Source organism: Chiloscyllium plagiosum, unplaced genomic scaffold (genome assembly GCF_037043375.1).
Source record: "Chiloscyllium plagiosum isolate Xiang-an unplaced genomic scaffold, Cpla_swu_hap1 HiC_scaffold_10, whole genome shotgun sequence".
Lineage (NCBI taxonomy): Eukaryota > Metazoa > Chordata > Chondrichthyes > Orectolobiformes > Hemiscylliidae > Chiloscyllium > Chiloscyllium plagiosum.
In genome coordinates this window covers 52,302,599-52,326,811 of record NW_028270148.1, presented here as the reverse complement: position 1 = coordinate 52,326,811, position 24,213 = coordinate 52,302,599, and the positions used below count along the sequence as shown (strand labels likewise).

The 24,213-nt window shown below is 41.9% G+C and overlaps 1 protein-coding gene across 2 annotated transcripts in view; it reads left to right on the top strand.

Moving 5' to 3' along the window:
• Positions 1–24,213, top strand: part of vash2 (vasohibin 2) — a 166,665-nt gene that overhangs the window by 26,621 nt on the left and 115,831 nt on the right. For both annotated transcript variants that reach the window (XM_043695855.2, XM_087991340.1), the window contains exons 2-3: positions 845–933; positions 2,885–2,941. In XM_043695855.2, the coding sequence (XP_043551790.2) occupies positions 845–933; positions 2,885–2,941 (146 nt within the window). The remainder of the gene's footprint in view (positions 1–844; positions 934–2,884; positions 2,942–24,213) is intronic.

The window sequence follows — 24,213 nt, the reverse complement described above, 5'->3', positions numbered from 1 at the left end:
ATGTGAAGAATCTAATAACCGAAAAAATACTTTGGAGATATATGAAGCAGTTAGTATGTGAAAATGTTAACTGATATCACAAGATATTCTCTGTCCATTGGGATACAAGGACTTTTCTTGTAATGAGCTAACCTGCTCTTCATGTGTGTATAGTGTGTCAATGACTATTTTTTGTGCTTAACAGCACAGCTCACATTATTACTTTAGCTTACTCCTAAGGTTGAGCATGATGTGAAACAGTCATGTATCTCCAACTATAATGGAACTAGTTTGTAAGTATTATGCTATAAACATTTACTGTTCATCAAGATAGAGCCTATCCTCTGCCAAAGATGTCACTTGGACATCCTTTGTTACTTGGTATCAGTAGCCTAACATTAGCAAGGAGCATTGGTGGTAGTAAATCTATTTGTACCATATTGATTTGCAACCTACTTTATAAGAACCATAGATTGTCCTTTGGTTTATAGGCTCCTTCATCTGCCTGTGTTTGCTAAAAACCTGCTATATCTCTGTAATCTCTTGTTCCAGCAATGAATGATCAACTTGAAATATTATCTGTGTTTCCTTGTTTGCAGATACTGCTGCACAGCTATTTCTAACATTTTCTGTTTTTATTTCAGATTTCTAGCATTGCAGGATCTTAATTTGCTTGCTTCTTTCATTGGATTTCTGTTTTTACACTTTGGCAGCATTGTTTTGTACTTCATGATTCCTATCAATTAGTATGTAGAAATGTATTTCATAATAAGTCATTGATGGCCAGATATTCTGGTGCGGGGATTGCACGTAATATCAAGATGTGTATCTCCATTATAACATTATGTCCTTTGTGTTCATTCAGCCTCCAGTTCCATCACTGCCAAAATACAAGCCATCCATGTCAATTCCAGAATGGCTGCGCACAATACAAGGCTACATGAAGCTGCTGCAGTATCCTTTCTACTTTAAACTTTTAAAAATCTCATTAGTGTCAGTAAATAAATATAATTTGTGGCGTCCATACACAAGGCTTTTCTGGGGGTTAGATTTTATGCAGGTCTCTAACTATAACTGCATGGTCCAGTCATTATTTAATAACTTTATTCCAACCTAATTATGATCACTGTCTTTGTCTATACCACTGGCCTTTTAAGTTAGGGTACTTTCAATCACTAATTACTAAAATTGAATATCTCTCAAACTTCTTTTCATGTCATTGCACGTCATGAATAATGAAATTGTTGAATTCTGTAATAACTGTTCCACAAATCTATGTAATTAAAAGCATCTGCTTTATCTGTGTGATTTGAGCCTTGTCTCATTCACCTATTACACCTGTGCTCACTGATTTACATTGACTCCCAATCGGGAGCATCCTTGTTTTCAGGTCCCTACATGCCTTGCCCCTCCCTCCCCCTCTCGGCACCACCCCCACCAACCTCACAAGATGCCTGTGATCCCCTCTAATTCTAGTCTGTTATACATCCTCAATCGCAATTGCTTCCCCATTGGTAACCATGTTTCCAAATGCCTTGGACACAAGCTCTGAAATTTCCTTGCTACATCTTTCTGTTTCTCTGTAATTCCCTCTCCTTTTTAAAATGCTCCATAAAACTCACCTCATTCACTAATCTTTTGGTAAGCTGACCTAATATCTATTTATGTGACCCAGTATCATATTTTGTCTTACAATGCCTTTGTGACATTGGGATGTTTCATTATGTTAACAGTGCCAAATAAATACAAGTTGTTAATTATTAATTATAAAGTTTATATTATTATTAGATTTTAAGCGTAGAATATCATTGAAAGGATCATTGGTGTTGATAACCAGCAACTCTGTAAACTTCTGGTATTTATATTCTAACTTGTGATTGAGTTACTATGCCTTCAGTGTTGGGTAGATTTAATGTACATTATTTACTGGCAACTTTAATAAATAAGAAGGTTACTTACACACTAGTTTGGAGATGCCAGTGTTGGACTGTGGTGTAGAAAGTTAAAAATCACACAACACCCGGTTATAGTCCAGCAGGTTTATTTGGAAGCACTAGCTGTTGAAGGAGCGGCTTGCGTTTCCAAATAAACCTGTGGGACTATAACCTGGTGTGTGATTTACAACTTACACACTAGCTTGTTAATAAATTTAACTATGCGTTTAAAGGAATATAATGTGGTGTGCTTTGTGTTCTTTGCAAGTTTCTGCTGATTATTTGCTCATTTCATGTCCTCTTTCAAATTAATTTAGATTTTATTCAAAATTTCAATTTCACTGATTTGTCAATTACCAATGTCCTTTCTTCCTCTCTCCATGATCTCACAAAAACAATCCTTTTGTACAATTTCCTTCAGTACAGAGCACAAAGAGAACAAGAAGTTTTGTGAATAACTAGTTTTGTTGGGGCCGATAGGTAAGCTGGGTTGTATTAAGTTTGATCATTTCCTCCTTCCCAGTTTAAGCCGCCGTTACCAAGGATCTTGTTCATCAGTATTCAGCAACAACAAACCTCTTTGTAAAGTGAGCTGAAAGATTTAAATGCCAATGCTTGCGACTTAAAGCTACAGGTTCAATACCAGGCTGTATTTTAATTTTCGGATTGTAACTGCATATTTGTTTTCACAGGAAGCAGTTTTTAAAATGCTGAGCAGACCATGACAGATTTTTCACAATCTTGGCTAACTTTTCTTTACAGTCCTGTTCTGCCAATCATGATCCCAGGAAACTCTTATACTGCTGTTTCAATTTTTTTGTTATTCTGCAGTATCCTTTTTGTTTGAAATTCTGATTGACTTAATATTTGCTAAAGACTGTAATGTAATTTGTAAGAGAGGCCATGGGATGGTGGGAAGCTACTGAAGGTAGTCTCCGTCTAAGACATTTCCTTAGCTTAATGAATGAAAGATACAATCACACTGGAACCCAGTTCTTTGAGATTAAGAAAATCAGACCTTTGAGTTGGTAAGTAACAATTTTGCACTGCTAGGAAATCTAGTCACATTTCAGTGTAATTTTAGGCATGGCAAAACGTTTGGAGAATATATACAATGATTACTGTTGATTTGTCCTGGGTAAAAATAAAATAGATTGAATCAGAATTATATGAATACAAACCTGTTTTTCATATATTGTCCTGTTGTTGATGACAATCCAAGCCTAGCTTAGTCAAAAATCAGGTCAAGGTCACTTGAAAATTTGAGAGATTGATTAATTTAGATTTGATTAAAGTTATTGAGAGTTATGGAGTCATAGCAGATCAGTTATGAACCAAGTGAATGGCTGAACAGGTTCAAGACACTAAGGGCCTACTGGTACAGAATACTGTGTACAGTTCTGGTCGTCACATTACCAAAAGGATGTGGATGCTTTGGAGAGGGTGCAGAGAAGGTTTACGAGGATGTTGCCTGGTATGGAAGGTGCTAGCTATGGAGAGAGGCTGAGCAGGTTAGGTTTATTTTCACTAGAAAAAAGGTGATTGAGGGGGGACCCGATTGAGGTTTACAAAATCATGAAGGGTATAGACAGGGTGGATAGAGACAAGCTTTCCCCCAGGATGAAGGATTCAATAACGAGAGGTCATGCTTTCAAGGTGAGAGGTGGAAACTTTAAGGGGGATACACGCGGCAAGTACTTCACATAGAGAGTGGTGGGCATTTGGAACGCGTTGCCAGCAAAGATGGTAGAGGCAGGCACGGTAGATTAATTTAAGATGCGTTTGGACAGATGTATGTGTAGGTGGGGAGCAGAGGGATACAAATGCTCAGGAATTGACCGACAGGTTTAGACAATAGATTTGGATCGGCAGGCTTGGAGGACCGAAGGGCCAGTTCCTGGGCTGTAAATTTTCTTTGCTCTTTGGTGTTCAACACTAAGAATTGTAATGAAGCAACTGTAATGAATCAGTAGGAAAGACTGAAGGAGAGGTGTTGGAAACAGAACAGAGTTGAGTTGTTCTGTCTTCCAGATGATTACACCTAAGTAATCCCCAGTCTGAGCATGTTTCCATTCTGGGATGGTGGGGGCAGAGTTGGGGTGCAGGAGTTGCAAAGTTGAAACTTTATTCAAACAACTTGACAAACATATAGCTAACTTTAAAAGCAAGTTCAGAAACATCACCAGAACCTTTTCACATTTGTTGGATTATTCAGTATTGTTGTTCGTTTCATTGTTTATTAACATCCCAGAATGCAGCAAGGCACTGTTGACAATGAAATTGAGTTTGAGATGTGACAAAAAAGCAGGCATTAGTGAATTGGCAATTCATTTCACACTCTACACAGAAGTTCTGTTATGTTCCAAAGCCCAAAGTAAATGTCACCTCCGTCTCCACTGTCCCTGTGCTTATTTTTATTTGTTTGGATGCTTGTAGCTTTAAAAAGTGCCTGTGAGGGGCATGGGTGTCGCCTACCTGCCTATCCCAGTGCTCACCTGTTTTATAGTGAGGGGAATGTAGCAAATGGTGATTGTCACGCATAGTGTGCCATAACTTATTATTGCTAACACTTCCCTCCCTGTTCGTGTTAAACTCAGTTGAAGATCGTTGCACTTGAGCTGCCTTCTGGTGTTTTAGCACATCAGAGTGACAAGATCAGGAGCCACTGGTGTATTGTGGAAATTATAATTCATCCACTTGAAGTAGCAAAACCACCATTTAACTTAGATCCAGACATGTACAATGTTGATGAGAGTGCAGCAAAATAAGCTTCAGCCTCCGATGAGGGCTAACATTGTTGAAATGCTGTTTGGCCTCTGGCCTCCGGGTTCAAACTGACAGTTGTGTGGCTCTCCCTTTGATAGACAAACTACCAGGAATGTGACCAGTGGAAAATTGCTTGGACAGCTAATGTAAAGACATGTCCAGCACTGAGCAACTGGGTCAATGAGAGGAAGTGAGCCTGGAGCTTCCCCTGTTTATCCCTTAAACTCCAGTCTCCAGTTTTAACCCTCAGTAGCTTCTGTTGAGCACCTTCAGCATGCATGTTGGTAGTACAGCATAGAAGGAGGCCATTTGATCCATCAAGTTTATATGAGTTCTTTTGAAAAGAATCCAGTCAGTCCCACCATTGCCCCCTAACCCTATTTGTCCTCTCTCTATTTTCAACATTCTTTTGAGCATTGAGGTCGATATAGATTCAGATTTAACTCCACCGTGGTGTTCATACCAAACTGTAACACTCCTTTTTGTTGCACTGATCCCACTGACAGAATAGAATAGGTTAGCAAAGAATAGAATAGCAATTTATTTTCCAAAAACAATAGTAAAATGTTTAATAAGTTATCATTCCATGGCACTTCGATTAATGACTGAAGCCATAAATAAGAAGCAAAAAACATAGAAGTTCATCACAGTTTGAATAACTGCTCCTGGGTTTGGAGTACACTGGAAACCGCCACACAGGGCTGGGTCAAGAATGCAACGCTGGGACTAGATCTCCACACTGGGCCGTTGGAAGACCCAGGAGCCACCTCTGAAATAAGGATGAGACCTCCACGCCAACATGAGACCTCCACGTCAAGATGAGACCTCCACGTCAAGATGAGACCTCCACGTCAAGATGAGACCTCCACGCCAAGATGAGACTTTCTGGACACATCCAATCCCAAAGTGAAACCTGGTTTGATAGATCATAAGTTCAATATTTGCAGTTCATTAACATGGTGGTTAGTCACATACAGAGTAATGTCAACATCAAGAGTTCAATTGCCACACAAACTGAGGTTACCATGAAAGACTTTCCTTCCCAACCTTTCCCCTCACCTGAGGTGTGCTGATCCTCAGGATAAACCGTCACCAGCCACCTCTCTCTAATGGGAGGGAAGCCCTATGGTTTGGTAGGACTATGGCAACTTTACTTTTCCCAGGTTAGCTACTGAGCAAGGTTCTTCTAACACAAATACTGAAGTTCACTTCATCCAAGGAATAAAAAATCAAAGCTATGTAAGTCAATTTGAAGAGATCTTAACATAATCATCAAAAACTTAGATCCACTCTTTTCTCCAGCAATATCTTCCTCATGTACTCAGTCCCAGAGAAATATACTCCTATCTTCACTCTTTCATTTCTTACTTAACTGACTCTGTCAGCAGGAAAACTCCAAACAGTTTTACAATTTCTTCTCTGTGCTGAGAACCTGAACAGGTTTAGTTAAAAAAGTTGAAGAAGGGTGAAATAAGCTGAAACTGTTCATCTGTTAGCATGAAACAGAAACCAGGTTCTGCTGAACTAAACTCAAACTAATTTACCAGAAACCCCAAAACATTTGTTTTTCTGCATGTCATAAGCCATCAATTGAATCACTTAATCAATTAACCCCACAGGTATCTGGCTAGATACTTATTAAGTTACATGCTTTCTCAGAAATAATGTATTTAGGTCACTTTTTCAAATGACTTACCGTATATACTCGTGTAAATTCGATTATTTTAGACTATTTTTAAAGGTTCAATTTATAAGATCAACTATTGCACGGGCACTAGTTTTGAGGGGCTGAAATTCATGTTGCAGTTCAAAATACCGTATTATTGGCAGAAGTCGATTTGACTGCTCAACTAGTCCCGAATAAAGACGAAAAACACAATGAATTACGGTAAAGGTAATTACTGGATAAAAGCAAGAGAAACAAGAATAAATTACTTGTAGGAACTTTTATTTATACATACCGGTACGAAAATTTAACATGTCAAAGATTCATTGAAATCCTGCAAAAACACACCATCGTCATGGCCTGGTATAATGGCATACTTAAAATGAAACACTTATTAAATTCTGAATGTATAAGCATTTTGAACTTTCCTGCCAAGTTCTTCCATTTCCCACCCATTTACTCTAGTTTGTAATGAATCTCAGCAACATTAACAAATTAGTCAAAGAATTAAAGATATATGTAGCTAATATATCTCACTTTTATTCCGATATAATGGCACAATTAAAATGATTAACTTTTTAATGATATTAACTTTTGGATGTATAGTGAACAAAGTGCAATAAGTACCGAAAGACTTAGTGCTGGTCTGAATGAATGAACCAAGACGTGCTGTAGTAAACCAAGTGGGCTAAGTAGAGTTATGAATAAATGAATAGAGATGCAATATAGTAAAGAAAGAGCGATGAGTTGAGTTACCGGTATGAATGAAAGAATGCAATTTTGTTTCAAGTGGGTTAATGGAAATATACAGTTTCCTTTGTAAGAGGTTTATAATGCGATATAGTTGGGTCAACTTTTACATGAGATAAATGGAAAATACAAGAAATAAAGGGTCAACCTTTACATTGACTTTTATGCAAGTATATATGATATTGACCTTTTAAATAAAAAAAGTTACCTTTCCAAAACTGAAACCCATCTGTTTTATTTAAAACAAATTTCTGAATTCCAAAATGATGATTTTATATTTGTTACAGTGGAAAGGATTTTCATTGTGCCCTTTCTGGTTCTGTAGACGAAACTGCCTAAATGTGTGAATTGCACCTCTCACTGGGAAGAGATCCTATGCTCAGGAGCTACTATCAAGCCTATGTTATGGTAAGTCCTTTACTGAAGCACTCTAGTTCATATAGTGCAAGTATTGGCTGACTGTTCCAGCAAAGTCTTCTGCTCAGTAGTGGGTGCTGCTGATTATTGCAGGCCCACAAATACAACAACATAAATGGATCCTGGAGTGAAGCAAGTCCAGACTATTGGGTTGGGGAAGCTTCGTAAAGCTTAGGGAATGGGGTGGCATGGATTAGGGTATCAGTTTTTCATAACCGATGTGTGGAAAGGAAGTGGGGTACTGTCTACAGCAGGAGTTTTCCAAGTACACCCATAAAGGTAGTATCTTCCCTTTTACCCTCAATTAACTAAACTTCTCTGAAACACTGACTTCCCCTGCTCAGCTGCCCACATGAGCAAACTCAGCCGATCCTTTATTTACATGTGATGGGTGGGTTGCTAATTCTAGGGATTATGGGGATGACCTCAGAGGTAGGTGTGAAGGTGATAGGCCAGCCACTCAGTCTATATTATGGCCCACCTACTGAAAGCGTACTCAGCGGGGCATTGTCATCCAGCCCATAGTCACAATAAGATTGAGCTGTTTCTTATGCTTAGCCAAACACCTTTGCATTGGAGTCTATATGTCTCTTCACAATAAACACTGAAAACAGATACTGCATCTTACTGAAACCTATGATGTGGCTTTGTCAGACAGTTGTGTACAATTTGGTTGTTCATATTGCTTTTTGGAAACTGATGCTATGCCAGGGTCAAAGTTATGATACTTATTGAGGGCTCTTCTTGATAATTTCATAAACGGTACGTTTTGGCTTTTCAGGAGTTTTTGGTTTAAAGGCCTACTTTTCTCATTGTCACTAGATAATTTATTAATTGATGCAGTCATGAGTTTAGCATTGTCTCCTATATTTGTGTTGACATACAAGTTATTTGGACTCTAATCTAAAGACATAAACAACATTCAGGTTTGGGCTGATTTAAGTGACAATGTAGTATGTCCAAAAAGTGAGAATCCAAATATTGTCCCATGGTATTGTTGAGTCACCCAACATTAAGTTCCTTAGGATTACCATTGACTTGAAGAGCAGCTTTGGAGTTTGGGAATTCATTGTGAATAACTCAACTTTACTCTTGTCTGCCCAAATATCTGTCCACCATCTTGCAAGATATTAATTAGTACAGTGTCATAGAGCCAAAGAGCTGTACAGCATGGAAACAGACCCTTCAGTCCAACCTATCCATGCCAACCAGATATCCTAAATTAATTTAGTCCCATTTGCCAGCACTTCCTCTAAACATCCCTCTAAACCCTTCTTATTCATATACTCATCCAAATGCCTTTTAGATGTTGTAATTGTACCAGCCTTCACCACTTCCTCTGGCAGCACATTCCATATATGCATCACCCTCTGTGTGATAAAGTTTCCTCTTGGGTCCCTTTTAAATTCACTCCCCCTCACCCTTAACCTATGCCCTCTAGTTTTGGACTCTCCCAACCTGGGAAAAAGATCTTGTCTGTTCAACCTATCCATGCCTCTCATGATTTTATAAATCCCCATAATGTCACACCCCAGCCTCTGATAATCCAGAGAAGATACCCCCCTAGCCTATTCAGCCTCTCCCTATAACTCAAACCCTCCAAGCATGGATGTAAATATTTTCTGAAACCTTTCCAGTTTCACACCATCCTTCCAATACCAGGGAGATCAGAATTGAATGCAGTATTCCCAAAATGGCCTAACCAGTGTCCTGTACAGCCACAATATGACCTCCCAACTCCTATACTCAATGCACTGACCAATAAAGCAAGCATTACAAAACGCCTTCTGTTCTATTCTATGTACCTGCGACTGTCCTTTCAAGGAACTATGCACCTGCAAGGTCTGTTTGTTCAGCAACAGTCTCCAGGACCTTACCATCAAGTGTATAAGTTCTGCCCTGATTAGCCTTTCCAAAATGCAGCACCTCACATTTACCTAAATTAAATTCTATCTGCCACTCCTCAGCCCATTAGCCCATCTAATCAAGATCCCATTTGAAGTCGAAGGTAACCTTCTTGACTGTCCACTACACCTTCAATTTTGGTGTCATCTGCAAACTTACTAACTATACGTCTATGTTTCCATCCAAATCATTTATATATGACGAAAAGCAGTGGACCCAGCACCGATCCTTGTGGCACACTGCTGGTCACAGGCCTCCAGTCTGAAAAGCAATCCTCCATCACCACCCTCTGTCTCCTACCTTCAAACCAGTTCCTTGTCTGAATGGCTAGTTCTTCCTGTATTCCATGTGATCTAGCCTTGCTAAGCAGCCTACCATGAGAAACCTTGTCAAACACCTTATTGAAGTTAATATAGATCATGGTGCAGGAGGGAGGGATTCCGGTATTTGGATAACTGGGGTTCTTTTTGGGGAAGGTGGGACCTCTATAGACAGGATGGCCAACACCTGAACCTGAGGGGCACCAGTATCCTTGGCGGGAGGTTTGCTAGTGCTCTTGGGGGGGGGGGTTTAAACTAACTCTGCAGGGGCATGGGAACCTAGACTGTAGCTTTAGGGTGCAGGACCTGGAGTGTAGGGAGGTTAGGAACATGGCATCAATCTCAAAGGAGGGTGCCTGTAAACAGGAAAGTGGCTTGAAGTGTGTATACTTCAATGCAAGAAGTATACGAAATAAGGTAGGTGAACTTGCAGCGTGGGTTGGTACCTGGGACTTCGATGTTGTGGCTATTACGGAGACATGGGTAGAACAGGGACAGGATTGGCTGTTGCAGGTTCCAGGGTTTAAATGTTTTAGTAGGGTCAGAGGTGGGGGTAAAACAGGGGGAGGTGTGGCATTGCTTGTCAAAAATCGTATTACAGCTGTGGAAAGGACGATGGATGAAGACTCGCCATCTGAGGTAGTTTGGGCTGAGGTTAGGAATAGGAAAGGTGAGGTCACCCTGTTAGGAGTTTTTTACAGGCCTCCTAATAGTCCTAGAAAAGTAGAAGAAAGGATTGCGAGGATGATTCAGGAGAAGAGTGAAAGTAATAGGGTGGTTGTTATGGGGGCTTTAACTTTCCTGATATTGACTGGGAAAGCTATAGCTCTAGTTCGTTAGATGGGTCGGTGTTTGTCCAATGTGTGCAGGAGGGTTTCCTGACACAATATGTAGATAGGCCAACAAGAGGTGAGGCCATATTGGATTTGGTTCTGGGTAATGAACCAGGCCAGGTGTTAGAATTAGAGGTAGGTGAGCACTTTGGGGACAGTGACCACAATTCGGTGACTTTTACTCTAGTGCTGGAGAGGGATAAGTGTGCACTGCAGGGCAAGAGTTATAGCTGGGGGCAGGGAAATTATGATTCGGTGAGGCATGACTTAGGATGCGTGCTTGGAAAAGTAGGCTTCAAGGCAAGGGCGTAATTGATATGTGGAGCTTGTTCAAGGAGCAAGTATTGAATGTCCTTGATAAGTATGTACCTGTCAGGCAGGGAGGAAAGGGTCGTGTGAGGGAGCCGTGGTATAATAAGGAATTGGAATCCCTTGTTAAATGGAAGAGGGCGGCCTATGTAAAGATAAGGCGTGAAGGTTCAATTGGGGCGATTGAGAGTTATAAGGTAGCCAGGAAGGACCTGAAGAGAGAGCTAAGAGCAGCAAGGAGGGGACATGAAAGGTCCTTAGTTGGTAGGATTAGGGAAAACCCTAAGGCTTTCTATAGGTATGTCAGGAATAAAAGAATGACTAGGGTAGGAATAGGTCCAGTCAAGGATAGCAGTGGGAAGTTGCGTGTGGAGGCTGAAGAGATTGGGGAGACACTGAATGAATACTTTTCATCAGTATTCGCTCAGGAACAGGATATTGTTGCCGATGTGAATACTGAGTCACAATTAAGTAGAATGAATGGCTTTGAGGTATGCAGGGAAGAGGTGTTGGAAATTCTGGAAAGGGTGAAAATAGATAAGTCCCCTGGGCCTGATGGCATTTACCCTAGGATTCTCTGGGAAGCAAGGGAGGAGATTGCAGAGCCATTGGCCTTGATTTTTATGTCCTTGCTGTCAACAGGAGTAGTGCCAGAAGACTGGAGGCTAGCAAATGTGGTTCCCTTGTTCAAGAAGGGGAGTAGGGATAACCCTAGTAACTATAGACCAGTGAGTCTCACTTCTGTTGTGGGCAAAGTCTTAGAGAGAATTGTAATGGATAGGATTTATGAACATCTGGATAGGAATAATGTGATCAAGGATAGTCAGCATGGCTTTGTGAAGGGCAGGTCGTGCCTCACAAACCTTATTGAATTCTTTGAGAAGGTGACTAAGGAGGTGGACGAGGGGAAAGCGGTAGATGTGGTGTATATGGATTTTAGTAAGGCGTTTGATAAGGTTCCCCATGGTAGGCTACTTCAAAAAATACGGAGGTATGGCATTGAGGGTGAGTTGGAGGTTTGGATTAGGAATTGGCTGGCTGGAAGAAGACAGAGGGTAGTAGTTAATGGTAAAGGTTCATCTTGGAGTGCCGTTACTAGCGGTGTTCCGCAAGGATCTGTTTTGGGACCATTGCTGTTTGTCATTTTTATAAATGACCTGGAGGAGGGGCTAGAAGGTTGGGTGAGCAAGTTTGCGGATGATACGAAAGTCGGAGGAGTTGTTGACAGTGAGGAAGGATGTGGCAGGTTACAGCGGGATATAGATAAGCTGCAGAACTGGGCAGAAAGGTGGCAAATGGAGTTCAACGTAGCTAAGTGTGAGGTGATTCACTTTGGTAAGAGTAACAAAAAGATGGGGTACTGGGCTAATGGTCGGATACTTGGTAGTGTGGATGAGCAGAGGGATCTTGGTGTCCACGTACACAGATCTTTGAAAGTTGCCACCCAGGTAAATAGTGCAGTGAAGAAGGCATATGGCGTACTGGCTTTTATTGGTAGAGGAATTGAGTTCCAGAGTCCTGAGATCATGTTGCAGTTGTATAAGACTCTGGTGCGGCCGCACCTGGAGTATTGTGTGCAGTTTTGGTTGCCATACTATAGGAAGGATGTGGAGGCACTGGAACGGGTGCAGAGGAGGTTTACCAGGATGTTGCCTGGTATGGTAGGAAGATTGTATAAAGAAAGGCTGAGGCACTTGGGGTTGTTTTCATTGGAGAAAAGAAGGTTTGGGGTAACTTGATAGAGGTGTACAAGATGATTAGGGGTTTAGATAGGGTTGACCGTGAGAACCTTTTTCCACGTATGGAGTCAGCTATTACGAGGGGGCATAGCTTTAAATTAAGGGGTGGTAGGTATAGGACAGATGTTAGGGGTAGGTTCTTTACTCAGCGAGTCGTGAGTTCATGGAATGCCCTGCCAGTAGCAGTGGTGGACTCTCCCTCTTTATGGGCATTTAAGCGGGCATTGGATAGGCATATGGAGGATCAAATCTACAAACATTCAACGTCCAAGATTATTACGAGGAAAATCAAATTATGGTGATGCCACAACTCCAGCAGGGAAGCTGCACAATAGAAGGTCTGGAAGGGGGATAATTGGATAGGCATATGGAGGATAGTGGGCTAGTGTAGGCTAGGTGGGCTTGGATCGGCGCAACATCGAGGGCCAAAGGGCCTGTACTGCGCTGTATTCTTCTATGTTCTATGTTCTATGTCCACCACTCTGCCGTCATCAATCTTCTTCGTTACTTCTTCAAAAACTCTATCATCAAGTTCATGAGACATGATTTCCCATGCACAAAGCCATGTTGATTATCCTAATCCTTGCCTTTCAAAACACATGTAAATCCTGTCCCTCAGGATCTCCTCCAACAACTTGCCCACGATCGATGTCAGGCTCACTGGTCTGTAGTTCCCTAGCTTTTCCTTATCACCTTTTCTTAAACAGTGACACTACATTAACCAACCTCCAGTCTTCTGGAAATTCGCTTGTGGCTACCAATGATCCAAATATCTTAGGAAGGGGCCCAGCAATCACTTCCCTATTTCTCCACAAAGTTTTAGGATATATCTGATCAGGTTCCAGAGATTTATCCACCTTTATGTGCGTGATTGAATATATGCCACTTGCCTGGATGAGTACAGTTATAATAATATCCAAGAAGCCTGACAAACTCCAGGATATAGTAGCTGTTTGATTGACATCCCCATCCACTATATTAAACATTCAGTTCCTCCACACCGACACATTACCGTCTACAAAATACACTGCAGCCACTCACTAAGGTTCTTGCAAGAGTACCTTCCAAACCCACAATGTTTACACCTGGAAGGACAAAGACAGTTGATGCATGCCAATGCCTCTACCTACACATTCTCCTCCAAGTTACTTAGCAGTCTTGACTTGTAAAATATTTTGCCATTACTTAATTGTCTTTCAGGGTGAATATTCAGGATGAATTTCAAGCATCATCTCATGGAATGGAGAGTATACTTGCACTATATGAACTTGAGTGCTTCAATAAGGAGCTCACCATTACATTCGAGGGCAATTAGCATTGAGTAATGAACTTGGGCTTTACCAGTGACAACGATATAACTAAATAAAGGAATGTGTCACTGGATTATTGCAATTAAAATTTTAATCATGTTACAGAATAATGTACAATTTTACAGTGTAATACTCACTTATTATCCAGTTTGCAATGTTAATATTCAATATTCCCTCACAGTAATATGAAAAGTAAATCTACAAACATTCAACGTCCAAGATTATTACGAGGAAAATCAAATTATGGTGATGCCACAACTCCAGCAGGGAAGCTGCACAATAGAAGGTCTGGGAGGGGGATAATTCACTTATTGGTATGTCCTGTGGGCACATCCTCCTACTGGGATCACAGAATTGTGCCTAATATCATTTCAGTTGTGTTACTGGGTGGAAGCTTGCGGAGGTGATGGAGGCCTTGGTCATGGGCTGGAGATCTGGTGACATCTGGTCACCTTTTATTTAATTTAATTAGTTTTATTGTCATAAGTACAGTGATAAATTTACAAGTCACCAGTTACGGTGCCATCGTAGGTATAAAAGGTACCTTGGTACAGATTCTTGAGTACTAATTCTTAGGGAAAAATTAGAGAAAGAGAAATAAGAAGCTCAGCATTACAGATCTACAAATCATAGCAATAAATTAGGAAAATAAAGGAACAAAAAAGTTCATAATAACAGTCCTTGCCTAATAATATAATAATAAACATTTTTTTAAAATGAGAATTTAAGACAAAGTTCACTTCGGCCATTTCACGGCTCAGGGCTCGAGACCCAACCCCTCCCCCCAGTTGGAATCGCGGGCTGGACCCACCACGATACTGAAGAAAACGCCGTATGGAGTCACAGACTGACTGAAGCTGTCGCAGGCAGACCCAGACCAACACCAAAGCCATAGAGAGGAATCCCAGGTCACTGTCGAAGTTGCCTAAAATGGAAGGCATGCCAAATCGTATTCCACATGGATACTCAGCATTCCAGTGGCAGGACTTTAACATGGCCACTGAGGTTGGCTAGGCAGAGGCTGGTAGCTTTGTTGAACGTCAGTGCCACTGGGAAGGCTGTGCACATTGCTGAGTATGACTGACCTGAGGTCTAGGATTACTGCTGGATCCCAGGCTGAGGTGTGTGACAGCGGGAGGATAGATCACAGATGAGGTTGTAGGGTGGGAAATCAGCAGAAAGGGCAGGGAAGTGACGTGATGCCATGTCCGAGGTATGAACAAATCTCGGATCAACAGATCCACGTCAAATGCCATATCACTTGCCCTTCACTCATCCCTACAACATCTTGGCACCAAGAACAGCTCCGTAAGAATCCTACTCATTGACTACAGTTCAACCTTCAACACTATTATCCCCTCAAGACTGATTACTAAACTTAGTGATCTCATACTAAGCCCCACTCTCTGCAACTGGATCCTCAGTTTCTTGACTCACAGGCCACAATCATTGAAGATTGGGGACAATATTTCATCCTCACTAACCTTTAACACTGGAGCCCCCTAGGGGTGCGTACTCAGCCCCCTACTGTAATCACTGTATACCCATGACTGCGTCGCCAAATACCAGACTAATGCCATTTACAAGTTCGCTGATGACACCACCATAGTTGGTCAAATCTCAGATGGTGATGAAACAGACTATAGACGGGAGGTGGAAGACCTGGAAGAATGGTGCACTGAGAACAACCTAGTCCTCAATGCCAGCAAAACCAAGGAACTCATTATTGACTTTTGGCAGGATGTTACTCATGACCCCCCTACACATAAACAGCACAGAGATGGAACGAGTGGAGAGTGTGAAGCTCCTGGGAGTGGGCATCCACAACAAGCTTTCTTGGACTCTACGTGGATGCACTGGTTACAAAGAACCAACAATGTCTCTTCTTCCTTAGGCAGCTGAGGAAATTTGGCATGACAGCGAATACCCTTGCCAACTTTTATAGGTGCGCCATCGAGAGCATTCTGTCTGGGTGTATCACTACCTGGCATGGCAACTGTACCATTCAAGATCAGAGACAGTTAGAGAGTGGTGAACTCAGCCCGGACTATCACAAAGGCCAACCTCCCATCTATAGAATCCATCTACCAGACCCGCTGTCAAGGAAAGGCTGCCAGCATTTTCAAAGATCCATCCCACCCTGGCAATGCTTTTCAACAGCCTCTACCATCGGTGAGAAGGTACAGAAGCCTGAACACACACTCCAACCGGTATCAAAACAGTTTCTACCCTACTGTAGTTAGAATACTGAATGGACTCAAATTCTTAACATTTGCCTGTGCCTGTGTTTTTGTTTTTGCTGCTGTTTACCTATTATTAAACTTATCTATGCTACTTAACTCGCAAGACAAAGCTTTTCACTATGCCTCGGTACATGTTACAATAAATTCAATTCAATTCAAGGTATCATTCCTGTGGGCCTGCAAGTCACCCGTGTGCTATATGCACGACAAGCCCTCTTGCCCAACATTGCGCTATTACCAGCCATGGTAGGAGGAGGCTCTTAATTGGACATTTGTTGCCCACTTCACCACCACAATTGATAATGAAGATCGAAAGTCATTCATAGATTATCTCACCAAAGACTCAATCAGAATGGAGATTGGAAGGTGATGTTGTCCCCAACATGTTCCCATTGATTTAAATGCTCGCTGTAATGCCAATCCACTGCAAGTGAGCATAGGACTCCATGCTTTGTCACGATCACATCATATCCACAAGGTCACCGGTCTGGTAGTTTTTCCTGTCTGTCAGTGTTATACAAGATACAATACATGCTTTGTAGTAAATGTAATTATTTTATTTACTTACTAATTAGATGATATAACTTTATCAGCTTTTTGAATCAAATCCATTCTTATTCATTGAGAAACATGAGCAACAAGTGAAACCAAATGTTTTATTGCCTGATAAATAAGGCCATGTGATTTTGAATTCTTGAAAAGGATATCTGTCTTCTCAGGGTTGTGTGTATGTACACCTTAATATGTAGAGCAGAATTAGGCCATTCAGCCTATTGAGTATTCAATCATGACTGATGTCTTTCTCAACTCCATTCTCCTGCCTTCTTCCTGTAACCCCCTGCTTCCTCAACACCACCTGTTCCTCCACCTGCCTTTGTGTCATCTGCAAACTTAGAAGCCATGCCCTCAGTTCGTAAATGTATAACGTGATTATTTGTGATCCCAACACTGACCCCTGTGAAACACCACTGGCTGCCATCCTGAAAAAGACCCTTTGATCCCCAATTTCTGCCTTCTGCCAGTCATCCAATCCTCTATCCAAGCCAGTACCTAACACCATGGGCTCTTCTCTTATTTTTCAGCCTCCAGTGTAGCATCCTGTCAGAGGCCTTCTGAAAATCCAAATAGATCACGTCAACTGGATCTCCTTTGTCTAACTTACTTGTTACCTCTTTGAAGTATTCTAACAGATAAGTCAAGCATGACCTCCACTTGACGAAGCCAAGTTGACTCAGCCGTTTTTTATCAGCCACTTCCAAGTACTGTGCAATCTCATCCTTAATATTAGACTCTAAAATTTTACCAGTGACCGAGGCCAGATTAGCTGGCCTATAGTTTCCTGTCTTAAACTGGAGTGTTACATTAGCCATTTTCCAGTCCTCTGGGACCCCTCTGACTTCAGTAATTCTTGAAAGATCACCACCAATACCTCCACAATCTCCTCGGCTATATCCTTAAGAACTCTGGGGTGTAATCCGTCCATCCATGTGATTTATCCACCTTCAGATTTTTCAGCTTCCCCAGCAACGTCTCCGTGATGGCCACCACTAACCTCTGTTCTGACTCTCCAAGTTCTGGCTTCCACCATGAAGACTGATGGAATGGACCTGTTCAGTTCCTCTGCTATTTCTTTGTTCCCCATCACTACTACTTCAGCCTCATTTTCTAATAGTTCTATGTCCAGTCTTGCCTCTCTTATCTTTTAAAGAAATCTTGCAAACTACTTTTATATTACTAGCTAGCTTACTCATTTTTCATCTTCACCCTCCTTTTTTTTTAAAGTTATCCTTGACTGGTTTTTAAAGGTTTCCCAATCTGTCGGCTTCCACTAATCTTCATCAAATTGTACGTTTTTCCCTTTGCTTTTTATGCTGTCTTGGACTTCCTTTGTCAGCCATGATTACCTTGTCCTCCCCTCAGGATGTTTCTTCCTTGGGATAAATTTCTGCTGTGCCTCCCGATTCACCCCCAGAAATTCCTGCTATTGCTGCTGCACTGTCTTGCCTGCTAGGTTCCCCTTCCAATTAATGCTGGCCAACTCCTCCTTCATGTCTTTGTAACTACCTTTACTCAGCTGAATTACCATTACATTTGATTCCATCATCTCTCTCTCAAACCGCAAAGTGAATTCTCTTATATTATGGTCACTGCCACCTAGGGGTTCCTTTGCCTTAAGCTCCCAGATCAACTCTGCTTCAATGCAGAACACTAAATCCAGAATTGCCTGTTCCCTAGTGGGTTCAACCACAGGCTGCCACACACAAAAAAAATCTCAGACATTCCATGAATTACTCTTCCTGGGATCCTCTACAAACCAGATTTTCCCAATCTGAAGTCCCCCATGATTATTGTAAGCCACTAGTCTTTCTTAAATGCCTTTTCTATCTCCTGGTTTATTTTCTGCCCACACCTGTGGGCCTGTATTTAACTCCCATCAGGGTCTTTTTCCCTTTCTGGATACTCAACTCTACCAACCCAAATTCTACACTTTTCAACCCTATATTCCTTCTTGCTATCACTTTAATTGAATTTCTTACTAACAAGGCAACTCCATCCCGTCATCCCATCTGGCTGTCTTTTCAGTAGGATGTGCATCCTTGAATATTTAGATCCCAGCCCTGATCCCCTGCAGCCACGTCACAATGATACCCACAGCATTGTGCCCACCAATTTATATCTGCACTACCAGCTCATTATTATCTTATTTTGTATTCTGCATGCAATTTAGTCCAACACCCTCAGTCCTGTGTTGATTACACTACCTTCCCATAGTTGTCCCCTTATCTGCTGTGCTTGAAATTTGATTTCCGAGCTGTTCCATACTCTATGTCCTGTCACTGGTTCTGGAAACTTTAATAACCTCTCCTGAGCCTTTGTGCACCCCCTCACCTTAACTAGTTTAAAGTCCTTGTGACATCAATTTACACAATCAGTTTGTCTGCCTTATTCCAAATGCTGTGTTCACTAAGGTACAAAACCTTTACGTTTGTTCTATTATTGTCTTTCCCTACACTTCTATGGTTCCTTGGTACAATTTGACATTCACACATTTGACCTTTTGTTTTCTAATAACAATCAACTCATCAGCAATGCCACATTCTCCTTTGGCTTTGATTTTATAATTTTCCATTGCAGCTGAACCCACTGCCCCACTATTCAGTTTAAAACCCTTTCTGCAGTAATGCGATTCACCAAGACTCTGGTCCCAGCAAGTGGAGCCTATCCCAATGGAACAACTTCCTCCTTCCCCAGTACTGGTACCAATATCCTATGAATTCGAACCGGTTTCTCCCACACCAATCTTTGAGATATGCATTTACCTCCTTTAATGTTGTTGACCCTGTGCCAGTTAGCTCATGGCTCAAGTAGTATTCCAGAGATTAATACCTTTTTGGTTCTGCTTTTCAATTTAGCCCTTAGCTGTTTATATTTCCTCTTTCCTCTTTTATCATTGGTACCTAACATGTACCATGACACTTGGGTCTCACTACAAGTTCCTCTGCAGCTCAGATGGGATATCCTGAACCTGGATATGAGGCAGGCAACACAGCCTTCAAGACTCTCAATCCTGGCCATATATTCCCTTGACTATACTATCCCTGATTACAATTGTATTTCTTTCTTCACCCTCCCACTCCCCCCCCCCCCTCAAATTGCTCCCTGTACCACAGTGCTATGGTCAGTTTGCTTACCCTCCCTGTAGCCCCAACTAACAAACACACAGGGAGCAAGAATTTCAAACCTGTTAGACAAGCTCAAGAGCTGAGGCTCCTTCAACACCACCTCCCAGATCCCCCTACCTTCCTCGCTCATTGTTACACCCTCGCTCCTGTCCCTGACTACTGACTGAATTCGATCTAAAGCATGTTAATCAAAGTTAATCTAAAACATGTGACTGCCTGCTGAAACGGAGCATCCAGGTAACTCTGCTCCTTCCTGATGTGTGGCCTTATTCGAAGCTTATCTCCAGCTTGTTATCTCTGAGCCAGAGTTCCTCAAGCAACCAATACTTGCTCCAGATGTGGTCACTATGAATTGCAATGGAATCCACCTGCTCCCACATCATGCAGGTACAACACATTGCCTGGCCCCGCATCTCTGTTTTATTTACTTGCTTCATAATTTGTCTTTTTTTAGAAATTTCCTACTGGTTTTTTAGTTTATAATCTGTTTATAACCAATTTCCTATATTTACTTTAAATTGGAAAGTAATCTATAACAGAGAATCAAATTAGCGGCTATTACCAACCAATGAACTTATGGTTTCCATGTAATGTTACTGTTTGCATTCTACTCAGGCTCCCGATCCTGGGCTTCAATTTATCCTGTTTAAAAAGACGTTACAAACTATGAACCAAAAAAGCAAACAAAAAGCACCTTTTCCCCTCTGCACTGAATTCCCACGCTGTCTCCAAAGTTTCCGAACTATGTATTCACTCAGGCTATGCATGACTCCAGATGTGACCCTCCTTCCTGACCATGCAAAGCTTACTGATCCAGTATTTTGTGATTTTGTATTTGACTGGGTACTGTGTTAATTTCTCTTAAGAAGAAGGTTCACTCAATACACGATACATTAGACAGTTGTTCATTAATATTTTAATGTGGATATACCACAGCTTTATAATGTATGATCACTCTTCTCAAAATTCAAGTGTTAGTCTTTTTGAGTGAAATAAGGGAACAGTTAGTTTGTCTGCTTGTAAATTGCATCAGTGTTATTTTAAAATATGTGGTGCATTTACATCTCTTGAACTGATGATTAGCTGGTACTTTGCAGTTCCTCAGTTTTGATTAAACACATACTACATTTTACTGCGGAAATATAATTAAATCATTTATTCTGGGGGGAGGCAGTGAATGCTTTGAGCATTACTTTCTTGAAGATGTACATTCCACAGTTTGCTGGAGGAATATGTGAGAGACCATGCATTCTTAAGGCTTTACATTTTCAGTTTACCATAATTGTACATATTCAAGTATTTTATCTGCATCAGGATACAATGGGCCAAAAATCTCTGGCCTTCCTGGTGCATTTGCGCCGTGTGTGTGGATGGATGTGACAGAAGGGTAGGCAATAGTGAGGACGGCAGATGCTGGAAATCAGAGTCTAGATTAGAGTGGTGCTGGAAAAGCACAGCAGGTCAGGCAGCATTCTTTGGAGTAGGAAAATCGATGTTTCGGGCAAACGCCCTTCAACAGGACTGAAGGCAGGGAGCCTCCAGGGTGGAGAGATAAATAGGAGGGGGTTGTGGCAGGGGAGAAGGTAGCAAAGAGTACAATAGGTGTATGGGGTGGGGTTAAGGTGAAAGGTCAGAGAGGGGCGAAGGTAGCAAAGAGTACAATAGGTGGATGGGGCTGGCCTCTCTGACCTATCATCTTCATCCCCTCATCTTCCGCCTCGGAACACTTCAACCCCAGGGCATCAATGTGGACTTAAAAATGTGTTGCTGGAAAAGCGCAGCAGGTCAGGCAGCATCAAAGGAGCAGGAGAATTGACATTTCGGGCAGAAGCCCTTCTTCAGGAATGAATTATGCCCAAAACGTCGATTCTCCTGCTCCTTTGATGCTGCCTGACCTGCTGCACTTTTCCAGCAACACATTTTTAAGCTCTGATCTCCAGCATCTGCAGTCCTCACTTTTTTCCCATCAATGTGGACTTCACCAGTTTCCTCATTTCCCCTCCCCCCACCTTACCCCAGTTCCAACCTTCCAGCTCAGCACCATCCTCATGACCTAGCCTATCTGCCAATCTTCCTTCCCACCTATCTACTCCACCTTCCTCTGTGACCTATCATCTTCCTCCCCACCCCCATCCACCCTCCATTCTCCCCAGCCCCACCCCCTCCCATTTATCTCTCCACCCTGGAGGCTCCCTGCCTTCAGTCCTGATGAAGGGCTTATGCCCGAAATGTCGATTTTCCTACTCCTCGGATGCTGCCTGACCTGCTGTGCTTTTCCAGCACCACTCTAATCTGTGACAGAAGGTTTGCAAGTTAGCCTGAAAGGCAGACACGTCAGATTCCTCAGAGTCTCTTGGCCAGCCAAAATGTGCATGTCAGGAAGAGGCTGTGACCTAGGTTACAATTCCCTGCAGCCACAACTTGCAGAATGCTGTGAAACATATGGAATCTGGCCCACTAAGTGAAAGTCAACATCTCCAGATACAGATTTGGGAATCAGCTGGGGATTGAGGTGAATGAATGACATCCACAATTAGTTAGATTTAGCTTGTTTGATTGCAATTTTACTTGGTGCTACAAATGTGAGCAAGTACCATCACAGAGAGAAACCAGGGATCCACATCCTCAGCCAGCAGAAACCAACTGTACAGCTCCTTAACCAATCAGATTGCAGAAATTTGAAATTATCAGTACAGTGGCCAGGAAACAAAACTAAACTAGGATGAGTGACTTCAACATTACAGCAAGTACAGGAAGAGAAATAAAGAGGGAAGGAGTGTATTTTGCTGAAAACATGTTTCAGTAGTTGTTCATCTTGCACTCTATGAAGAAAAATGCCAGCTTTCAAACTATCAAAAGAAATTATATGACAGGACAACAGAGTGCCCATTGGATTAAAAGCAACATACAAGTAGTAAAAGAAGTGGGTTTTTTTAAACCATTTTTAAAATCCCTGACAACAATTAAAACCTGAGGAAAGGATGCTCCACATTAATAATGCTTAATTTTCAGAGCCTGAGAGTCATAGAGTCATAGAGATGTACAACATGGAAACAGACCCTTCGGTCCAACTCGTCCAGCCTGACCAGATATCCCAACCCAATCTACTCTCACCTGCCAGCACCCGGCCCATATCCCTCCAAACCCTTCCTATTCATATACCCATCCAGATGCCTTTTAAACGTTGCAATTGTACCAGCCTCCACCACATCCTCTGGCAGCTCATTCCATACACGTATCACTCTCTCTGTGAAAAAGTTGCCCCTTAGGTCTCTTTTGTATGTTTCCCCTCTCACCTTAAACCTATGCCAACTGGTACTGAACTCCCCCACGGCGGGGAAGAGACTTTTTCTATTTATCCTATTCATTCCCCTTGTGATTTTATAAACCTCTATAAGATCACTCCTCAGCCTCCGACGCTCCAGGGAAAACAGCCCCAGCCTGTTCAGCCTCTCCTTATAACTCAAATCCTCCAACCCTGGCAACATTCTTGTAAATCTTTTCTGAACCCTTTCAAGTTTCACAACATCTTTCCAATAGGATGTTTGAATATTTGAAAAGTGGCCTAACCAATGTCCTGTACAGCTGCAACATGACCTCCCAACTCCTGTACTCAGTACTCTGACCAATAAAGGAAAGCATATCAAATGCCTTCTTCACTATCCTATCTACCTGTGACTCCACTTTCAAGGAGCTATGAACCTGCACTCCAAGGTCTCTTTGTTCAGCAACACTCCCTAGGACCTTGCCATTAAGTATATAAGTCCTGCTAAGATTTACTTTCCCAAAATGCAGCACCTCGCATTGATCTGAATTAAACTCCATCTGCCACTTCTCAGCCCATCTGATCAAGATCCCATTGTAATCTGAGGTAACCCTCTTCGCTGTCCACTGCACCTCCAATTTTGGTGTCATCTGCAAATTTACTAACTATACCTCTTATGCTCACATCCAAATCATTTATGTAAATGACAAAAAGTAGAGGACCCAGCACCGATCCTTGTGGCACTCCACTGGTCACAGGCCTCCAGTCTGAAAAACAACCCTCCACCACCACCCTCTATCTTCTACCTTAAAGCTAGATCTGTATCCAAATGGCTCGATCTCGCTATATTCCATGAGATCTAACCTTGTCTTTGTAAATGGCTATTTATTCTGAACATGTATGTGCTGGTGACATTGTGTTCTTTGGCTGAAAGCTAAATGACTATTATGGTGGTTAATTTTTTTGCCGATCAGGTATAGGCGCGAGTTATGTTGGGGCTGCAGGCACCTGAGAATATTAAGCAGCAGCTCTCAATGGCCGGATGTTGCCATGGTTACAGACTGTCCTCCCAACTGCATCGCACAGATTCCTTT